The sequence below is a fragment of the Dama dama genome, chromosome 30 (genome assembly GCF_033118175.1).
Source record: "Dama dama isolate Ldn47 chromosome 30, ASM3311817v1, whole genome shotgun sequence".
NCBI classification, from domain to species: domain Eukaryota; kingdom Metazoa; phylum Chordata; class Mammalia; order Artiodactyla; family Cervidae; genus Dama; species Dama dama.
Genome location: NC_083710.1, coordinates 35,969,330 through 35,984,239, shown reverse-complemented (window position 1 = coordinate 35,984,239; position 14,910 = coordinate 35,969,330). Strand labels below are relative to the sequence as shown.

General features: G+C 47.6%; 2 protein-coding genes and 2 non-coding genes across 4 annotated transcripts; all 4 read left to right on the top strand.

Annotated features, from left to right (window-relative positions):
* The first annotated feature begins 446 nt into the window (after positions 1-446).
* RPL21 (ribosomal protein L21) lies at positions 447-4,479 on the top strand. Its single transcript, XM_061133096.1, has 6 exons — positions 447-465; positions 2,596-2,674; positions 2,930-2,991; positions 3,465-3,577; positions 4,095-4,245; positions 4,353-4,479. The coding sequence occupies exons 2-6, from the start codon at positions 2,608-2,610 to the stop codon at positions 4,440-4,442; spliced, it is 483 nt and encodes a 160-aa protein (XP_060989079.1). The 5' UTR covers positions 447-465; positions 2,596-2,607; the 3' UTR covers positions 4,443-4,479.
* Positions 3,293-3,363, top strand: LOC133049752 (small nucleolar RNA SNORD102). Its single transcript, XR_009691442.1, has one exon. It is a non-coding gene; the product is annotated as a small nucleolar RNA SNORD102 (small nucleolar RNA).
* On the top strand, positions 3,611-3,737 carry LOC133049761 (small nucleolar RNA SNORA27). Its single transcript, XR_009691450.1, has one exon. It is a non-coding gene; the product is annotated as a small nucleolar RNA SNORA27 (small nucleolar RNA).
* A 7,539-nt stretch (positions 4,480-12,018) lies between the features above and the next one.
* Positions 12,019-14,493, top strand: RASL11A (RAS like family 11 member A). The gene is made up of 4 exons (XM_061133889.1): positions 12,019-12,199; positions 12,563-12,619; positions 12,721-12,800; positions 13,787-14,493. The coding sequence occupies exons 1-4, from the start codon at positions 12,091-12,093 to the stop codon at positions 14,258-14,260; spliced, it is 720 nt and encodes a 239-aa protein (XP_060989872.1). The 5' UTR covers positions 12,019-12,090; the 3' UTR covers positions 14,261-14,493.
* The last annotated feature ends 417 nt before the right edge of the window (positions 14,494-14,910 follow it).

Below are 14,910 nucleotides of genomic sequence, written 5' to 3'. Positions count from 1 at the left end.
CAAACCGGACAATACGCTTTCTTCACTATAGCCTGGCTTTTCTGCCCACGTAGCCATTCCCACAGACTGCAGCAGCGAGCACAAACCTCAAACCACGCGGGCCCGGGTGCGGCCCGAGGACGCACGCACACGCCCGCACCCGGCGTGGCGTCTGACGCAGGCGCTAACGTCAGCACGCTCGGGACGTCAGCTCCCGTTGGACGCCTTTGAAGGCCCCTTTCCGGGCTGTCTGGCGAGAGCCAAATATCAGCCTGTGTCGGTCGATTACCTCGCCCTCTTTTTCGCAAGAAAGGACAGTATCCTCACAGGCTCCCCTCGTCCTCAGGGACGATACCCTCTCCCCCCAGGAAAGAATGGCTGTCGGTCGGCGTTTCTTCAGGCGGCGCCGTGGGCAGCCCACAGGCCCTTGAAAGGCGCATGCGCGGCCCCACCTCCTTCTTTTCGGCCGGAACCGCCATCTTCCAGGTAAGGTCCCGCGTGTGGCTCCCGCTGCCTCCCGTCTCTCCCCCGGCCCCTCAGGCGTGAGTTTCAACCCTGTGGTGGCTGAGGCAGCGCATGAAGCCTTAGAGAGGCTGTCTAGCTTCTCCGGGGGCCGCTGCCCCGAGTGGTGGGGCCGTGTCCATCCAGACCCGCGACCGCGAGCGCGGGGCTGGGCCGAGGCCGCGGACCTGTGGAGGGGATGGGCCCGGGAGAAGCGGGGCCGCGGCCCCTGGGTGACATGACTCGGGTCTGTCGGGGCAAGGGAACTGGTCCCTCCTGCGCTTGCACGGCTTCAGCCCCTGTGTCCTGGGATTCCTCGGACCGGCTCTGGGGCCGCGTGACCCTTACTTTTCGAATGCCTTCAGGGTGGCATCCTTATCCTCGTTGCAGAAGCTGAAGTATATGTGCTGCGGGCTAGGGGCTTCAGGGTGGTAGGAACGGGTTGGCGAGGCCTGTGTGTGTGGAAGCCTGGGGTCCTTGTCGTAGAACCGCAGAGGTGCCCAGAGTCCACCTGGACTAAGGAAACCCAGGCCGTTAGTCGTTCATACATAGGGAGTGATTTCGGGTCGTTTAAATGTGGTCCCGGGGCCCCAGTTGGACAAAAGGAAAATGCTTTTGTTGGCTACGGGTGTATTATTAATGCATGGCAGCAAATGTAGAGCGAAGGGATTCCTGAATAGTTGTGTCTGATTTAGGAAGCTTGGGGCGGGGGGCGGCATTTAGGTGAGAAACCACTTAGCCTTAGTTTTTGCGTCTTTTTGTCTAGTTGTGGACTTCCCTGGTGGCTCGGACGGTAAAGCGTCTGCCTACAATGCGGGAGACCCGGGTTCAATCCCTGGGTCCGGAAGATCTGGAGAAGGAAATGGCAACCCACTCCAGTATTCTTGCCTGGGAAATCCCAGGACAGAGGAGCCTGGCAGGCTAGTTTGTAGCAGCGAGCTGCCAGAGTTGCCCAAACTGCGAGGTGCGCTCTGTAGTGGATCTCATTTTGATTTTGGGAAAGGCAAGTCATGTGTCTTGGGTCGTGAATGGATTTCTAACTAGTGGCTCAGTAGTGAAGAGATGACTTCCATTACTGATACTCACAGAGCATGTCTCCTTGTTTATGAACGTAAGGCGAGTTTATATGAACTTGGTGCAAACGTAGGGTTGAGAATTGAAGCTTGATAGATTTTTCTTGGCTTTCTTTTTTGTTATGAATCTTTTTTAAAAAGTTTTTATAGGCGTATAGTCAGTCAATTTACAATGTTTGTAGTGTACAGCAGAGTGAATCAGTTATGCATATGTTTTTCTTTTTTTAAATATTCTTTTCCCATATAGATCATTACAAGTAATTAGTATGTGAAGTAAGAGTGTGCCCAGTGGTTTAACTTTGATGGGTTAGCTAAAACATTCTGTTTCCTTGCCAGGCAAGTCATATGAAAAAGATTCTTTGGGAGTCACTTTTCTTGAAGATATGGTAACATTGAGAGATTGGTTTAGCTTAGAACACTGTGTTCTAACTTGTGTTCTCCTTGTGGTAGGAGCACTTGCCAGCAATGGTAGTTCTCTTGGGTGATCTGAAGCAATTAAGATAATTATTTTGACCTTTTGGGAAACAAAGTGAAAAGTTTAACAGCATGTAGATAAACCTTACACTTCCTGTTAAACAACTGAGTAATTAGATATGTGAAGCAAGTTAAGAGATTTTTGATAGTTAATGGATGCTGTATAAGAGAAACCTGTAGGTTGAAAGGGGGTTCTATCCAATACACAAAAATAAAAGACTGAGTTTTGTGCTTTGCCTTAAAGTAATTCCAGTGCTCTTGGCAGTCTCAGAAATAGTATGCCAGAGTCCTGTTGTGTTTTTATATTCTCGTAGGGAAAGTACTGGTTCGGATTCTGAAATCCAGTTCTGCTTCTTAGGCTTTTTAGGCAATTTTTGCAAGAATCTTGGTAAAATTACTGCTTTTTACCCTTTTATAAGAGCTGTTGATTGGTGAGCCAACCTTGTAGATTGTTGCCCAATTCTGGTGTTGCTACTGATATGAGTGCATTTGTAATTACATGTTTTTTGGTTAAAGGAGAGGTCAGTGTTGACACTGTATTTGACTGTTCCATGCTTTCTGGTTTCAGTAATTCGCCAAAATGACCAACACAAAGGGAAAGAGGAGGGGCACCCGCTACATGTTCTCTAGGCCTTTTAGAAAACATGGTGAGTAGAGCCACCCTCCTTCTGTTTTATTACCTGTGTGTTGCAGTTCATATAATGTGTTCTTAATAAATGATATTGATTAATCAGCATCTGCCTTTTAATAAATACAAAGCATGCATTTTATATATAATTTCTAAATTGTTGGCCATCAAGATAAAGTACTTCTAATAGCCAAAAACCAGTGTGTTCAAGGCTGATAAGTATTTCTTTTACTCTTGATATTGACTATTTTGGTTTTTTTTTTTTCCCCCCCAGGAGTTGTTCCTTTGGCCACATACATGCGAATCTACAAGAAGGGTGATATTGTAGATATCAAGGTAAATTATAAAACGAGAGTTAACCACAGAGTAACATTATAAGTTAGAAAAGTTGTGTTTAATATTGAAATTTGAACAGTGTATTGTATCTTTTTATCTTCCTAATTCAGGGGAAATGCATTTACTGAGAAGGAGCTCCTTAGAGTATGGAATGGCTATTGTAATTTTACTTTGAAAACCAAGCTTTTAAAATGCTATTTTTGAGTCTTAAGAATTTTCTCATTACTTGCTTTTAACAGCTGGTGGAAAAGTTAGGGGGGGAAATTATAAGAACTTGAGTGTATGTGTCCTGGCACTCCAGAGCTTAATGATGATTGTCTTTTTGATTGCTTAAAGCAATGTGAAAATGACATTTCACCGGCTCTGAGAGCTCTTGAGTTGCCTTTTAAGGAAAACAAAATTAAAATATCCTACTTTGGGTTTAAAAGGAGGGAGGAAGTGGCTGGCATAACATTGATTTCCTTTCTAAACAGGGAATGGGTACTGTTCAAAAAGGAATGCCCCACAAATGTTACCATGGCAAAACTGGGAGAGTCTACAATGTTACCCAGCATGCTGTTGGCATCATTGTAAACAAACAAGTTAAGTAAGTAAGGTCTAATTCTTTGTGTATTGCCTCACAGCCCCTTTCACTTTGCCAATTGGACTTATGTCTTTATTGGTCATTCAAGTGGGGCAAAGGAAATAACCTTTTAAAACTCAGGCAAACTGGGTGTTTGTCTTGTAACCTGTCAGAGGAAACATTGTAATAAACTTAGTTTGCATCTTACAATGTTAAAGTCTTGTGGAGTATGTTAACTAAGTAGTTATAGTTTTCAGAAAGTAAGAAGTTTAATAAGTTGTAGATTTTATTAGTGGTCTGGTTTTGCTTAAATTATTTGGTATTTCAGAGTCTCATCTCACAGAAGAGAGCTGATGAGTGGGAATGTTTGCCTCAGCACCCAAGTCAGCAAGATTTAATAAATGATTGTAAATTTGCTGTCATCTTGTTGGTTTATCCTGTCTGGGTAGAGGTTCATGGTTTAAAATGAAACCAGTGAAAGGATTCTCTGAATTTAGGCTGTGTTTTTGATGAAGCACTTACAAGGCTCTTTTTTCTCCAGGGGCAAGATTCTTGCCAAGAGAATTAATGTGCGTATCGAGCATATTAAGCACTCTAAGAGCCGAGATAGCTTCCTAAAACGTGTGAAGGAAAATGATCAGAAAAAGAAGGAAGCCAAAGAGAAAGGGACTTGGGTTCAGCTGAAGCGCCAGGTGAGTGCTTGGCAGGGTTTCTTGGTGTTGAGTGTGTTATTGGTTCTGGGGGCAGTTTGAAATTGAGTTACAGTACTTTATATAATTATCCCCTTGTGTTTTTTTAGCCTGCTCCACCCAGAGAAGCACACTTTGTGAGGACCAATGGAAAGGAACCTGAACTGTTGGAACCCATTCCCTATGAATTCATGGCCTGAAGGGTGTAAAAATAAAGACCTGGACTGTACAAATGTTTCTCTTAATTGAGTAGAGGTGTTGTGTCCAAATTCAGTGGGTGATGTCTTTTCAAATTTAGTGTTTTTTCTTCCTTAAAGATGTAAGATAGTTTGTTGTTCAGTATGCTCCATTTTTTAATAAATTGACAGATATTATTTATAAAGTATTTTTACTTCTTGGAAAATAGCCTATTAAATCCTTGTGGGGGGGTGATACAATGAATGAAAGATTATCTGTTGCATTATAGTTCAGGAAAAGTTGATTACTCCTAATTGCATCATAAATAGATATGTTTTGAGGATCAGGAACTTAACTTTGAAGCCTGAGCTTTTTAAACCATTCATGCAGCAGTGCTCAGGGGAGTGTTAAAAACCAGAAGACCTGTTTTATTTACACTAATGTGGCCTTCTAAGCACTTAACAAAATGTACTCAAAAAACTTGGAATAAGTTCAGTTTTGCCCATCTGCATGAAAGGAAGCAGAGGCACAAATCAAGTAAGTTGCCAAGGTTATGAGGGGAGAGTGTTGGGCAAGGATTTATTGCTTCATAGTAATAATGATATTTTAAAGCTACTTCGTGTATTTGGAGCACATTTGAGGTTCTGTTACTTCCTGGGTATTTTTGATTGGATGTGGTAAACATCCAGTAGGGGCTTGATCCCATCCCACTCCCCTGCCTTCAGTATTCTGTGGTAAACAATTCCAAGCTTGTTTAAAGGATGTTTTCTCCCCACTGTTAGAGCCTTGGCCCAAAACACCCATACTTGGCTTTCTTCATTTGATGGAATTTATGCATGTCCTTCATTTACCTTGAATCATAGTTGAATCATCCCTGATAACATGTTAAGGAAGGGTGTGAAAGTGCTTGGGATCAGAGATGACATCTGGTTTAAGTTGATGGAATGAATTCTGCTCCCCCCGCCCCCCCCCAAAAAAAAACTTCCTAAGACAGGTGCTTGATCCCTGGGTTGGGAAGGTCCCATGGAGAAGGGAAAAGCTACCCACTTCAGTATTCTGGCCTGGAAAATTCCATGGACTGTATAGTCCATCGGGTCACAAAGAGACAGATGAGTGACTTTCTTTACCAGCTGAGCCACCAGGGAAGACCAAGAATACTGGAGTGGGTAGCCTATCCCTTGTCCAGCTGATCTTTCCAACCCAGGAACCGGTATCTCTTGCATTGCAGGTGGATTCTTTACCAATTGAGCTATGAGGGAAGCCCCTGGCACATAAGTGAAGTCACTGTCATGTCTGACTCTGCAGCCCCATGGACAGTAGCCTGCACCAGGCTCCTCTGTCCATGGGATTTTCTAGGCAAGAGTACTGGAATGGGTTGCCATTTCCTTCTCCAGGGAATCTTCCCGACCCAGGGATCGAACCCAGGTCTCCCGCATTGTAGACAGACACTTTACCATCTGAGCCACCAGGGAACTCCCAAGTCCTCAATAAATGCTACTGAATGAGAAAAGCACTGCCTTTTTTTTTTAAGTAGACATCTACTTTAGGTTGTTTTATTATCCTGTGGAAATAGCCACCAGGGAAGCATTATAATTTAGTCCTTGCTAATCTGGTGGGAGAAAATGTTGCATTACTAAATTTGACTTTCATTAGCTTCTGGACCACTTACCCGGTTTCCTTCTGCCATCTCTGCTGGACCTTGCTATCTTTCTGACCTTTATTCTCACATTCAAAGCCCTGTATCATCTGGCCTCTACCTGCCTTTCTGACCTCATCTTGTACCACTTCCAGCCAAAGTCAGATTCAGTAAGTTAGGAGATGGTTACTGTCAGCTCTCCTACTTTACCCTGAAAAGAGGTTAAGCACCCTTAAGGAAGTTACAACCTAGGAGAAGGAGTCCAATCAGAAATCCTATTTAAATCAAAGCAAAATAAGGCTTCAAGGAGTGAATTGACACTTACAGGGCCCTTGTTTTCACCAATTCTTGATTTCTCTTGTTTGCTTGACCCTTTCCACTACTGCGGCCTTCATTCATTTCAGCTTATGGACTACTGAGAGCCAGCAAATGAAACCAACAGCTTCTCCTGTGTCATTTCTTTTGTATCTTCAATTCCTAGTCTCCCACTCAAATCTGGCTTCCGCCTACACCACTCTAATGAAACTACTCCTACAGGTCACCAAACACCTGCTAATTAAATCTGGAGACTTTTCCAATTTGGCTTCATCTCCCTAGTATTTGTCAGAGCCAGGGAATTTTTTTCCTTTCAAAGGCTTCAGCCATCATGCATGTGTGTATCTCCTGCGCTGGCAGGTGGGTTCTTTCCCACTATGCCACCTGGGAAGGCCGTTCTGCCATCATCCTTTCCCTCGGACACTTTATTTTGGATCTTCCCTGAGCTTTCACATCTGTCCCTCCTAAGTTCTTTCTAGGAGCAGTGGTTCTTCAATGGTGCCCCAGAGGCAGCATCCACACCTAGGAACTTGTTAAAAATGCAGACCTACCCCAGAGCTACTGAGTCGGAAATTCTGGGGGTGGGGCCTGGCACTTGAAACAAGCTCTCTGGGTGATTGAGAAGCATTCTCAAATGTGAGATCCGCTAGATTTATCTTTAGCCGTCTCTAATAAACTTGAGACTCAATATCAGAGCTCACTTTCTCTGAAGCGCTACATCTCCATTTCCAACTCTCTTGGGCATCTCTCGTTTACTGCAACTATTTTACAGATGAGCTTGGAAGGTTTTATTAGTGGAGAGATGAATTAAATTGAAACCCTTGAGCTTTGTGTGTGCTGATAAAATTGTGTGCCTGCCTTGAAATGCAAATCCTTTAATGAGTCACCATCACAAAGTACGCATTTATAAATGAATCCCTTGCTGTACAATTCCCTTTTTTTCACACATGCCAATGAGAATGAAGAAAAATATTCAAACTAAAACTTTTCACCCTGTTCTTATTAAGAGCCATGATCGTGATTGAGGCTGTGTGGCTTCTTGGACTTTCTCTTCTGATCTAGCCAGGTATCACTGAAGGCCTTGTGTTCATGTTCAGTTGAACCCAATCCGAAGGGTTGAATAAACTATATCTCTGAAATTTCCTTCTAAATGTTTGGCAAAACAAAAAATCCTCAGTTTCATATCTCTTCTGTATTCCCATTAGCGTAGATTTGCATTTTCCTCTGTACTAGGATAGGAAAGATTCTAACATATAAACAATTGCTAAAATTTAGCAATAAGCATCACTATAACAGGTTTATCTTATTTTTTTGAGCACAGGAGAATTTTAAGCTGAATTTGATTTGTTTGGGATATGAGTGTTACTAGCATATTCATCCCAGCCCTATTTAAAAGGGAAAAATTGGTATTGTTCAAGCGAGAAATCTTCATAGAATCTTAGGCAGATTGCTTGGTTATGAAAAGAGTGAGGCAGCAACTGCAGCTCTTATGCTGAGATGGAGAATGTACAGAGGCGGGAATAAAGCATCCAAGACTCTACTGTGGGTCTTTCCAAACAGCAGGAGCCATGTGGTGAGGAGCCACGGATGGGCCATCTCTCAGAGTCCCACATAAAAAAGGCACAGAGAATCCTCACAGAACTTTCCCAGCAAGAGTGCAGTTTATGGAAATCATTTGGGCTAGAAAAGGGGCACCACGGGGTACTCTTTGCTGTCTATGAAATGAGATGATGGCTTAGCTCAAGGGGAGGTGTGATTGAGTGTCTGCTCCTGAGGAAGAACAAGAGTTCTGATTAATTTCTCACAGGAGATGAGTAAGCAAACAGCTTGAAGATGCTTGAGAGCAGAGATGTCTCCTGTCCTTTGCATACAGCTCTGGCACTTGCATGTACTAGGGGCCGCCTCCTCAGGGACAGGTCAGGGGTGTTCAGGAGCCCCCAGATGAAGCCACAGTATGGCCTTCACTACCATTCACAGTCTGCTCCCCAAACTTTGGGGTCATTTTATTGTTGTTCAATTACTAAGTCGTGTCTAACTGCAACCCCATGGACTGCCGCACTCCAGGCTTCCCTGTTCTTCACTATGTCCCGGAGTTTGCTCAGATTCATGTCCACTGAGTCCGTGATGCCATCCAACCATCTCATTCTCTGTCGCCCTCTTCTCTCCTCTTGCCACCAATCTTTCCCAGCATCAGGGGCCACTGCATCTAATCTGAGACAGTGTGCCACACATGTCCTACCTTCCTGGTTTTGCTCATGCTGCTCCCCCAACTAGATAAGACCTGTCTCTACCCTTGTGTTTCCATCTATCCAATATGCCCAGAGACCAGTCTTTTCTCCCTGTAGCTTTCCCTGATAACCTGACCCCCACCTCATATTTCTAACATAAGGTCAAAGTATGCAGCATTATAAACCAGCGTCTTGTGTACATTGCAAAGCGATCACTGCCAGAGCTACAGTTAACCATCTAACAGCATACCGGTGGCTCCCTTCAGTCTTTTCGCCTCCTTTCCAGCCTTCCCCTCTGGTAACCACCAGTCTCGCTCTCTGTATCCATGATTTCGTTTTTAAGTATAGCTGACTTAGAATATATTAAGTGCACAGCGTAGTGTTTCAATACTTTGATAGATTATACTCCATTAAAAGTTATTGCAGAGACTTCCCTGGCCGTCCCATTGGTTAAGACTCCATGCTTCCACCGCGGGGGGGGGGTGTGGGTTTGATCCCTGATCAGGGAACTAGATCCCACATGCCTCTCAGCATGGCCGAAAAGTTTAAAAAAAAATTTTTTTTCCCCTCCATTTCACAGGATTAAGATTAAGGAAGAATTAAGATAATTGAGAATTTTTTTGTAAACTCAAGAATAATATATAAATGATAATTTATTTTTTTTAATTTACTTCACAATGCGGATGCCTGTGAAGGCAGGTGAGAGTGTCTTACACATTGTTGTCCTCTCGGTAAACATTTGATAATAGAAAGCTGTTCTCTGTGTTCTGTACTGGGCTTAGCAGCTTTGCTGAGAGTAGATTTTCAATCATTTTACTGCTGAACTGAAATAAAGTAGGGAGCAGGTAGAGGACAGAGCCTAATTTTTATACTGGGGAATTTAGGATACACAGGAAAGGTAGCTGATATTGGGTGATGGTGCTGGAAGAGATATTCTTGAAGTCCAGGAGGACCCCTGGAAAAGTTTTGTCTAGGGCTGGAAATCAAGCTCCTGTGGCTGGTGAAGGTTAATAGCATCCGGAGCCTGCTATTTGCGTATTACCAAATCTACTCTTCACACTTCTAAACACCCACGGATCTGTATATTCATATCTGTGCCTACACACTTCTATTATCTTTTTAAAACCACTTCAGCATGCCTGTGTTATGTTGCTTGCACCGCCATATTACATAACTGGACACAAAGAAATTCAAATGAAATAGAAGACAAGCACCTACAGTTGAGGCAAGGCTATTTATAATTCTACCATTCAGGTACATGTCTGCATTGAAAGGTCATGGGTGATCTCGTGTGTTTGCAAATGCAAAGAGCTTTCCAAGGAGAATGGAGTAACGTTTCGAGCTCTCTGAGCAAGGTGCAGTGTAAGTGCAGACAGAACGTAACTGCCACCAGGCAGAGAAGAGTCTTAGGAATCTTCCCTAAGGGGCGACCTTAACCTACAACGATCGTGTGATTGTATATATACACATGACAGAGAAGGTAAGGAAGTCAGGAGAGGAGACATGCCCACGATTCAGCCAAGAAAGGGCTCTCTTGTCCCTTGTAAGGTCTGCATTTTAGCCTCAGGAGAGTGAAGGGTGTGTGCACAGAGCCCATGACTGCTGCTCAGCACATGTCCCCTCTCCCATCGCTGGGTTCCTAGCATAGTAGCAGCATGTGTCACCTCCGGGAGGATCTGACTGGAGCTAGTCCTGGTCTTCTCTGCTGGGCATTGGCAACACTCATTCCCAGCTTCTCAGTTCTGGCCAAGGGATGTAAGAAAGCCTGCTGGGTTCTTCTGAGAGTTACTTTGTTTCATGATAAAAAGAGACAGAGGGTTCCCTCCTTCCCTTCTGGCTTGGATGAGTATTGATCTTTGGTGAAGCAGGAGCCATTCTGTGCTCAAGAAGCAGAGGGCAAGAGAACCTGAAAGGCAACAGCCCAGGCCCCTGTCACTGAACCCGGTGGTTTCAACGTGGCTCTGTAAGTCACCACCATCTTAGTGGGACTTCTTCCTGGTCAGGGAAGGCAGGTCAGGGCTTCACATCTCTCCAGTCAGACTGAGGCTGCAGAGAAAGGGACTGCCTTGTGCAGAGCCAAAAGCCAGTTCAGCTGACACAAGGTGGTCCCTCTCCGAGTGTTTCTTGGAACACTTTCTCCTGAGAGCAAGTTAATCTCAAAACCAGGGTTTGGGGCTGAGGTTACACATGTGACTTCTGTCTTCTCCAGTTTACACAATGAAGATCCCATTCATTCAGAAAGTCAGTCAGTGAACTCACAATTATTAACAGCCTCCTAAGATACCACTATGTGCTGGAGGCACCCAAGACCAAGCTAGAGGCCCTGCTTTCCAAGAGACAGACATGAAATAAACACTCCACCAGGCAGTAAGGACAGCTGGGGATCAGTGCTGCTGAGGGTGCCCTGCGAGTGCATCACTGGGGTACAAGGCTGGGGATGACAGAGATCAGAGGAAGCGACCCCGGGGAGGGGGAAGAAAAGCAGTCCACTCCCAGATTCTTCAGGCAGGAAGCCAGGCAAGCAGGAGGGAGGGAGCAGAGGAGACCCCAGGAGACTGAGGCAGAAGAAATGAGGGAACTTGGCGATTAACTCATGTGGATGTGAGAGGGGTCAGAGTCAAGGCCTTTCAAGGGCAAGAACTGAGAGCCAGGCTGTTTAGCCTGGCACTGTGGACTCAGAAACCCAAGACAGGCCCGCTTTTGCTTTTGTGTCCTCTTCCTCCCCCTTCCAAGCCCACCCTAAACTCCGCTTTACACCTAGAAGTAAGCACTTGTGTAAGGAAGCGAACGAGTGACTCAGGTCCTAGGACAAGATCTGATGGAGAAGTAGTCAGAGCTCTCAATGGATGGGACGCTGATAGAGTGTCGCTAACGAGTCAATTGCGCCGGCGTCAGCAGCCAGGCTGGGTCTGGAGACTGAGCTGTGAACGACTGCTTCCCCAAGGGGCCTTCACAAATCTGGAGCGAGGTCACACTGACCGCGCCTCCCTTCCACTGACAGTCAGGGCACTTCTCCTTAATAATGCCGCCCCTCAGCATCTTTCAACGATACAAATGGCAACATTGGACAGGAGTTTACCCTTCCCATTGATGCGGAAACATCTGACCGATCGCCTATTTCCTCGTCCTTTCGTCCCCCAGCTCATAACTCTGATCTCAGATTCACCCACTGGTCTAGTGACCCAGGCAGGGCTCGCCTCTGTGGGATGCAGGGGCTGCCTGGCGACGCGGGCGCAGTGGAGGCGGGGTCTCCAGGGATCGGGGGCCGGCGCGGAGCGTCGGGCGGCGGCGCGGCGGTGACGGTCGCCCGGGCCCTCCGGCTCCGCCCCCAGCCCGCCGCTGCGGGAAGGGGCGGGAAGAGGAGGCGGCCGCAGCGCCCCCAGTGCGCCCAGCCCTTTAAAAGCCGCGGGCCTGGCCAGCCGCGCCGGCCGCCGCGGTCCTCGCGCACGGGTATCCCCGCGCTCCAGAGCGCGCTCCGTGCGGCCGCCCACCATGTCCGGGCACTTTCTCCTCGCGCCCATCCCCGAGTCCTCCTCCGATTACCTCCTGCCCAAGGACATCAAACTGGCCGTGCTGGGCGCCGGCCGCGTGGGCAAGAGCGGTGAGTGCCCCAGGGACAAGGGGGGCTCTCGGCGGAGGGCAGGGGAGACCCGCTCGTGTCCGCGCGCGTGCCGGCCTGCCGCCCGCCCCGCTAGCCTGGCTTCCCGCGGCTTCCCCCGGAGCATCCACGCCCCGGCCCTGGCCAGTGGGCACCTGTGTGGTGGCCGGTGCGGCGGTAGCACACCCCCGGCCGCACCCGCCTCAAAACTTGCGGAGGCCACGGCCGCGCCCTGGGCTCTGCGGAGCCTTGAGGATGCGCGCGGTACCCGCGGCTCCGCGGCCGGTCACGCCCTCTTTACCGACCCGGTCGGCTTTGGCAGTCTCGTCCTAGTCCTGCAACTGAATTTTCCTCTTTCCTTTTCAGCGATGATCGTGCGCTTCCTGACCAAGAGATTCATCGGCGATTATGAGCCGAATACAGGTTAGATTCTTTTCGCGCTGTTGGGACTGCGTGCTCGGATTTTTGTTTTTTTCCTGACGAGACTGTGAGAATTTAAAACCCAAGTCTCTTTAATCCTCCAGGCAAGTTGTACTCGCGGCTTGTGTACGTGGAGGGAGACCAGGTTTCCCTACAGATCCAGGACACCCCCGGGGGCATCCAGGTAAGGACTGCGGGGAGCCGCTGGCCCACGCGCTAGCGGACGCCGGAGCCAGGTGTCTGAGCGAGCCGGTTGTGCCCTGAGATGCAGGGGCCTTCCCAGGTGGCGCTAGTGGTAAAGAATCTGCCTGCCATGGCCGGAGATGGAGGGGTGGGCCGTCCCCAGGTGGGGCCCAGTCGTTGGAGAGTTAGAAACCAGTCACAGTAGGGGGCGGGGGTGGGGAGAGGAGGTCGTTAGAGGCCGCCCCCTCCTGTCGGCCACCTCGGAAACGGGGAGTCAGGCTTGCCTTCTCTCTGCAGCAGCCGCCCCCGGCATCACTGGTTACAGGGATCCCAGGAATTCTGTAAGAGTTCAGGCTCCAAGGCTGAAACTATGTAACTATGGGGTGGGACTCTGGAGAGGGTCTTCTCTCCAGGAGGACCCTCGAAGCGCTCCCGTTTCTAGCTGTTTCTGCAGTACCTGCATTCAGATAACCCCTGGGCAAGCTGTCAGGAATGTAAATTGATTAACAAGTTACTAATTGCTCTCTGTTCTAGGGAGGGAAGGTCTGAAAGAAGGAATTTGTTTCTATAACATTCTCAAGAAGGATTTGCTAAAAATATTTTTATGGGTTTGGGAATAGATATTTATCTTGGCTTATGCTCAAAGATTTGTTTGTTCGAAGTTAGTTCCCTAAAAATTGCGCCATCCTGAGTTGAAAGTTTTCACTAAAGTCCTTCTTCAGTCAGTCCTCCAGGGTTCATCACAGACAACCTGCCAAGCTTTAAAGTGATGCATGGGTAACAGCTCAGAAAATAACCCAGGCCGGGACCCTGCCTGAGAATTGGGTCTTTCCATGTTAAAAGCCTCCTGCAGAAGCCGGGTAGCATCTGAAAACTATATTTAGTGATTTATCTTTCCAACATTTTTTTCCAAGGGTGGCTTTGATGTTCTCTTGATGCCTTCCCATTGAGGCCTTCCTTGATCCGGGCTCATTTCGCTCTTTTCAGGTCCAGGACAACCTCATGCAGGTGGGTGACCCCTTGTCCAAGTGCGTGCAGTGGGCAGAGGGCTTCCTGTTGGTCTATTCCATCACGGACTACGACAGCTACCTGGCCATCCGCCCCCTGCACCAGCACATCCGGAAGGTCCATCCCGACTCCAGAGCCCCCGTTGTCATCGTGGGCAACAAGGGGGACCTGCTGCATGCCCGGAAGGTGCAGACCCGAGAGGGCGTCCAGCTGGCCAACGAGCTGGGCAGCCTGTTCCTGGAAGTTTCCACCAGTGAGAACTACGAAGACGTGTGTGATGCGTTCCAGCATCTGTGCAGAGAAGTAAGCAAGCTGCACAACCTGGGGGCAGAGAGGAGGAGAGCGCCGGTCGTCCCGCGGCCTCGCTCTCCCAACATGCAGGACCTCAAGAGGCGCTTCAAGCAGGCTCTGTCCTCCAAGACCAAGGCCCCCTCTGCCCCCGCCCTGGGGTAGACACAGGACCGCCTGCTGCTTGACTTGTCTCCTTTTAACTCATGCATTCGTGCTACTGAGAAGACTGGGGGGGGGGTCCCCCTTTTTAATCAGACGCTCAGAGTTTATTTTTATACAGACTGTTGGTTTTCAAGTGTATATGTATTTCTGAAAATTCACAGTGATTGCCTAGAAGCTGGATAAAGAGTGTTTGTTTTTGTTTTTTTTTAATAAAAGATTTTTAAAAAAACTAACGGCTACCCACTTTTCCATTAAAGGGAAATGACAACCTTGCCCCCTTTTTTTTCAATGTCTTTTTATAGATATCATACTTGCACCAGAGCCCAGAACTGCTCTGAGCTTGCCCTGGATCTGAACTCTGATTGGTGGCTTCCGCAGTGTGGGGTTGGTTTAGAAGGAATCTGTGGGAGAAAGAAGAGTCTGTGGAGGAGGAATGGGATTTGGATAGCTGCAGGATGGCTCAGCTGGGAAAGAACCTGCCTGCCAATGCAGGAGATGCAAAAGACTCGAGTTCAATTTCTGGATCAGGAAGATCCCCTGGAGAAGAAAATGGCAACCCACTCCAGTATTCTTGCCTGGAGAATCCCACAGACAGAGGGGCCTGGCGGGCTACAGTCCATGGGTTCACAAAGAGTTGGACTTGACTGAGC

Excerpts from the sequence above, each read along its gene's own strand:
- RASL11A (XM_061133889.1), top strand. The coding sequence starts at position 12,091 with ATGTCCGGGCACTTTCTCCTCGCGCCCATCCCCGAGTCCTCCTCCGAT. Across the intron at positions 12,620-12,720 it reads CGATTATGAGCCGAATACAG|GCAAGTTGTACTCGCGGCTT; the intron begins GTTAGATTCTTT and ends TTAATCCTCCAG. Across the intron at positions 12,801-13,786 it reads ACACCCCCGGGGGCATCCAG|GTCCAGGACAACCTCATGCA; the intron begins GTAAGGACTGCG and ends CGCTCTTTTCAG.
- RPL21 (XM_061133096.1), top strand. The coding sequence starts at position 2,608 with ATGACCAACACAAAGGGAAAGAGGAGGGGCACCCGCTACATGTTCTCT. Across the intron at positions 2,992-3,464 it reads GTGATATTGTAGATATCAAG|GGAATGGGTACTGTTCAAAA; the intron begins GTAAATTATAAA and ends CTTTCTAAACAG. Across the intron at positions 3,578-4,094 it reads ATTGTAAACAAACAAGTTAA|GGGCAAGATTCTTGCCAAGA; the intron begins GTAAGTAAGGTC and ends TTTTTTCTCCAG.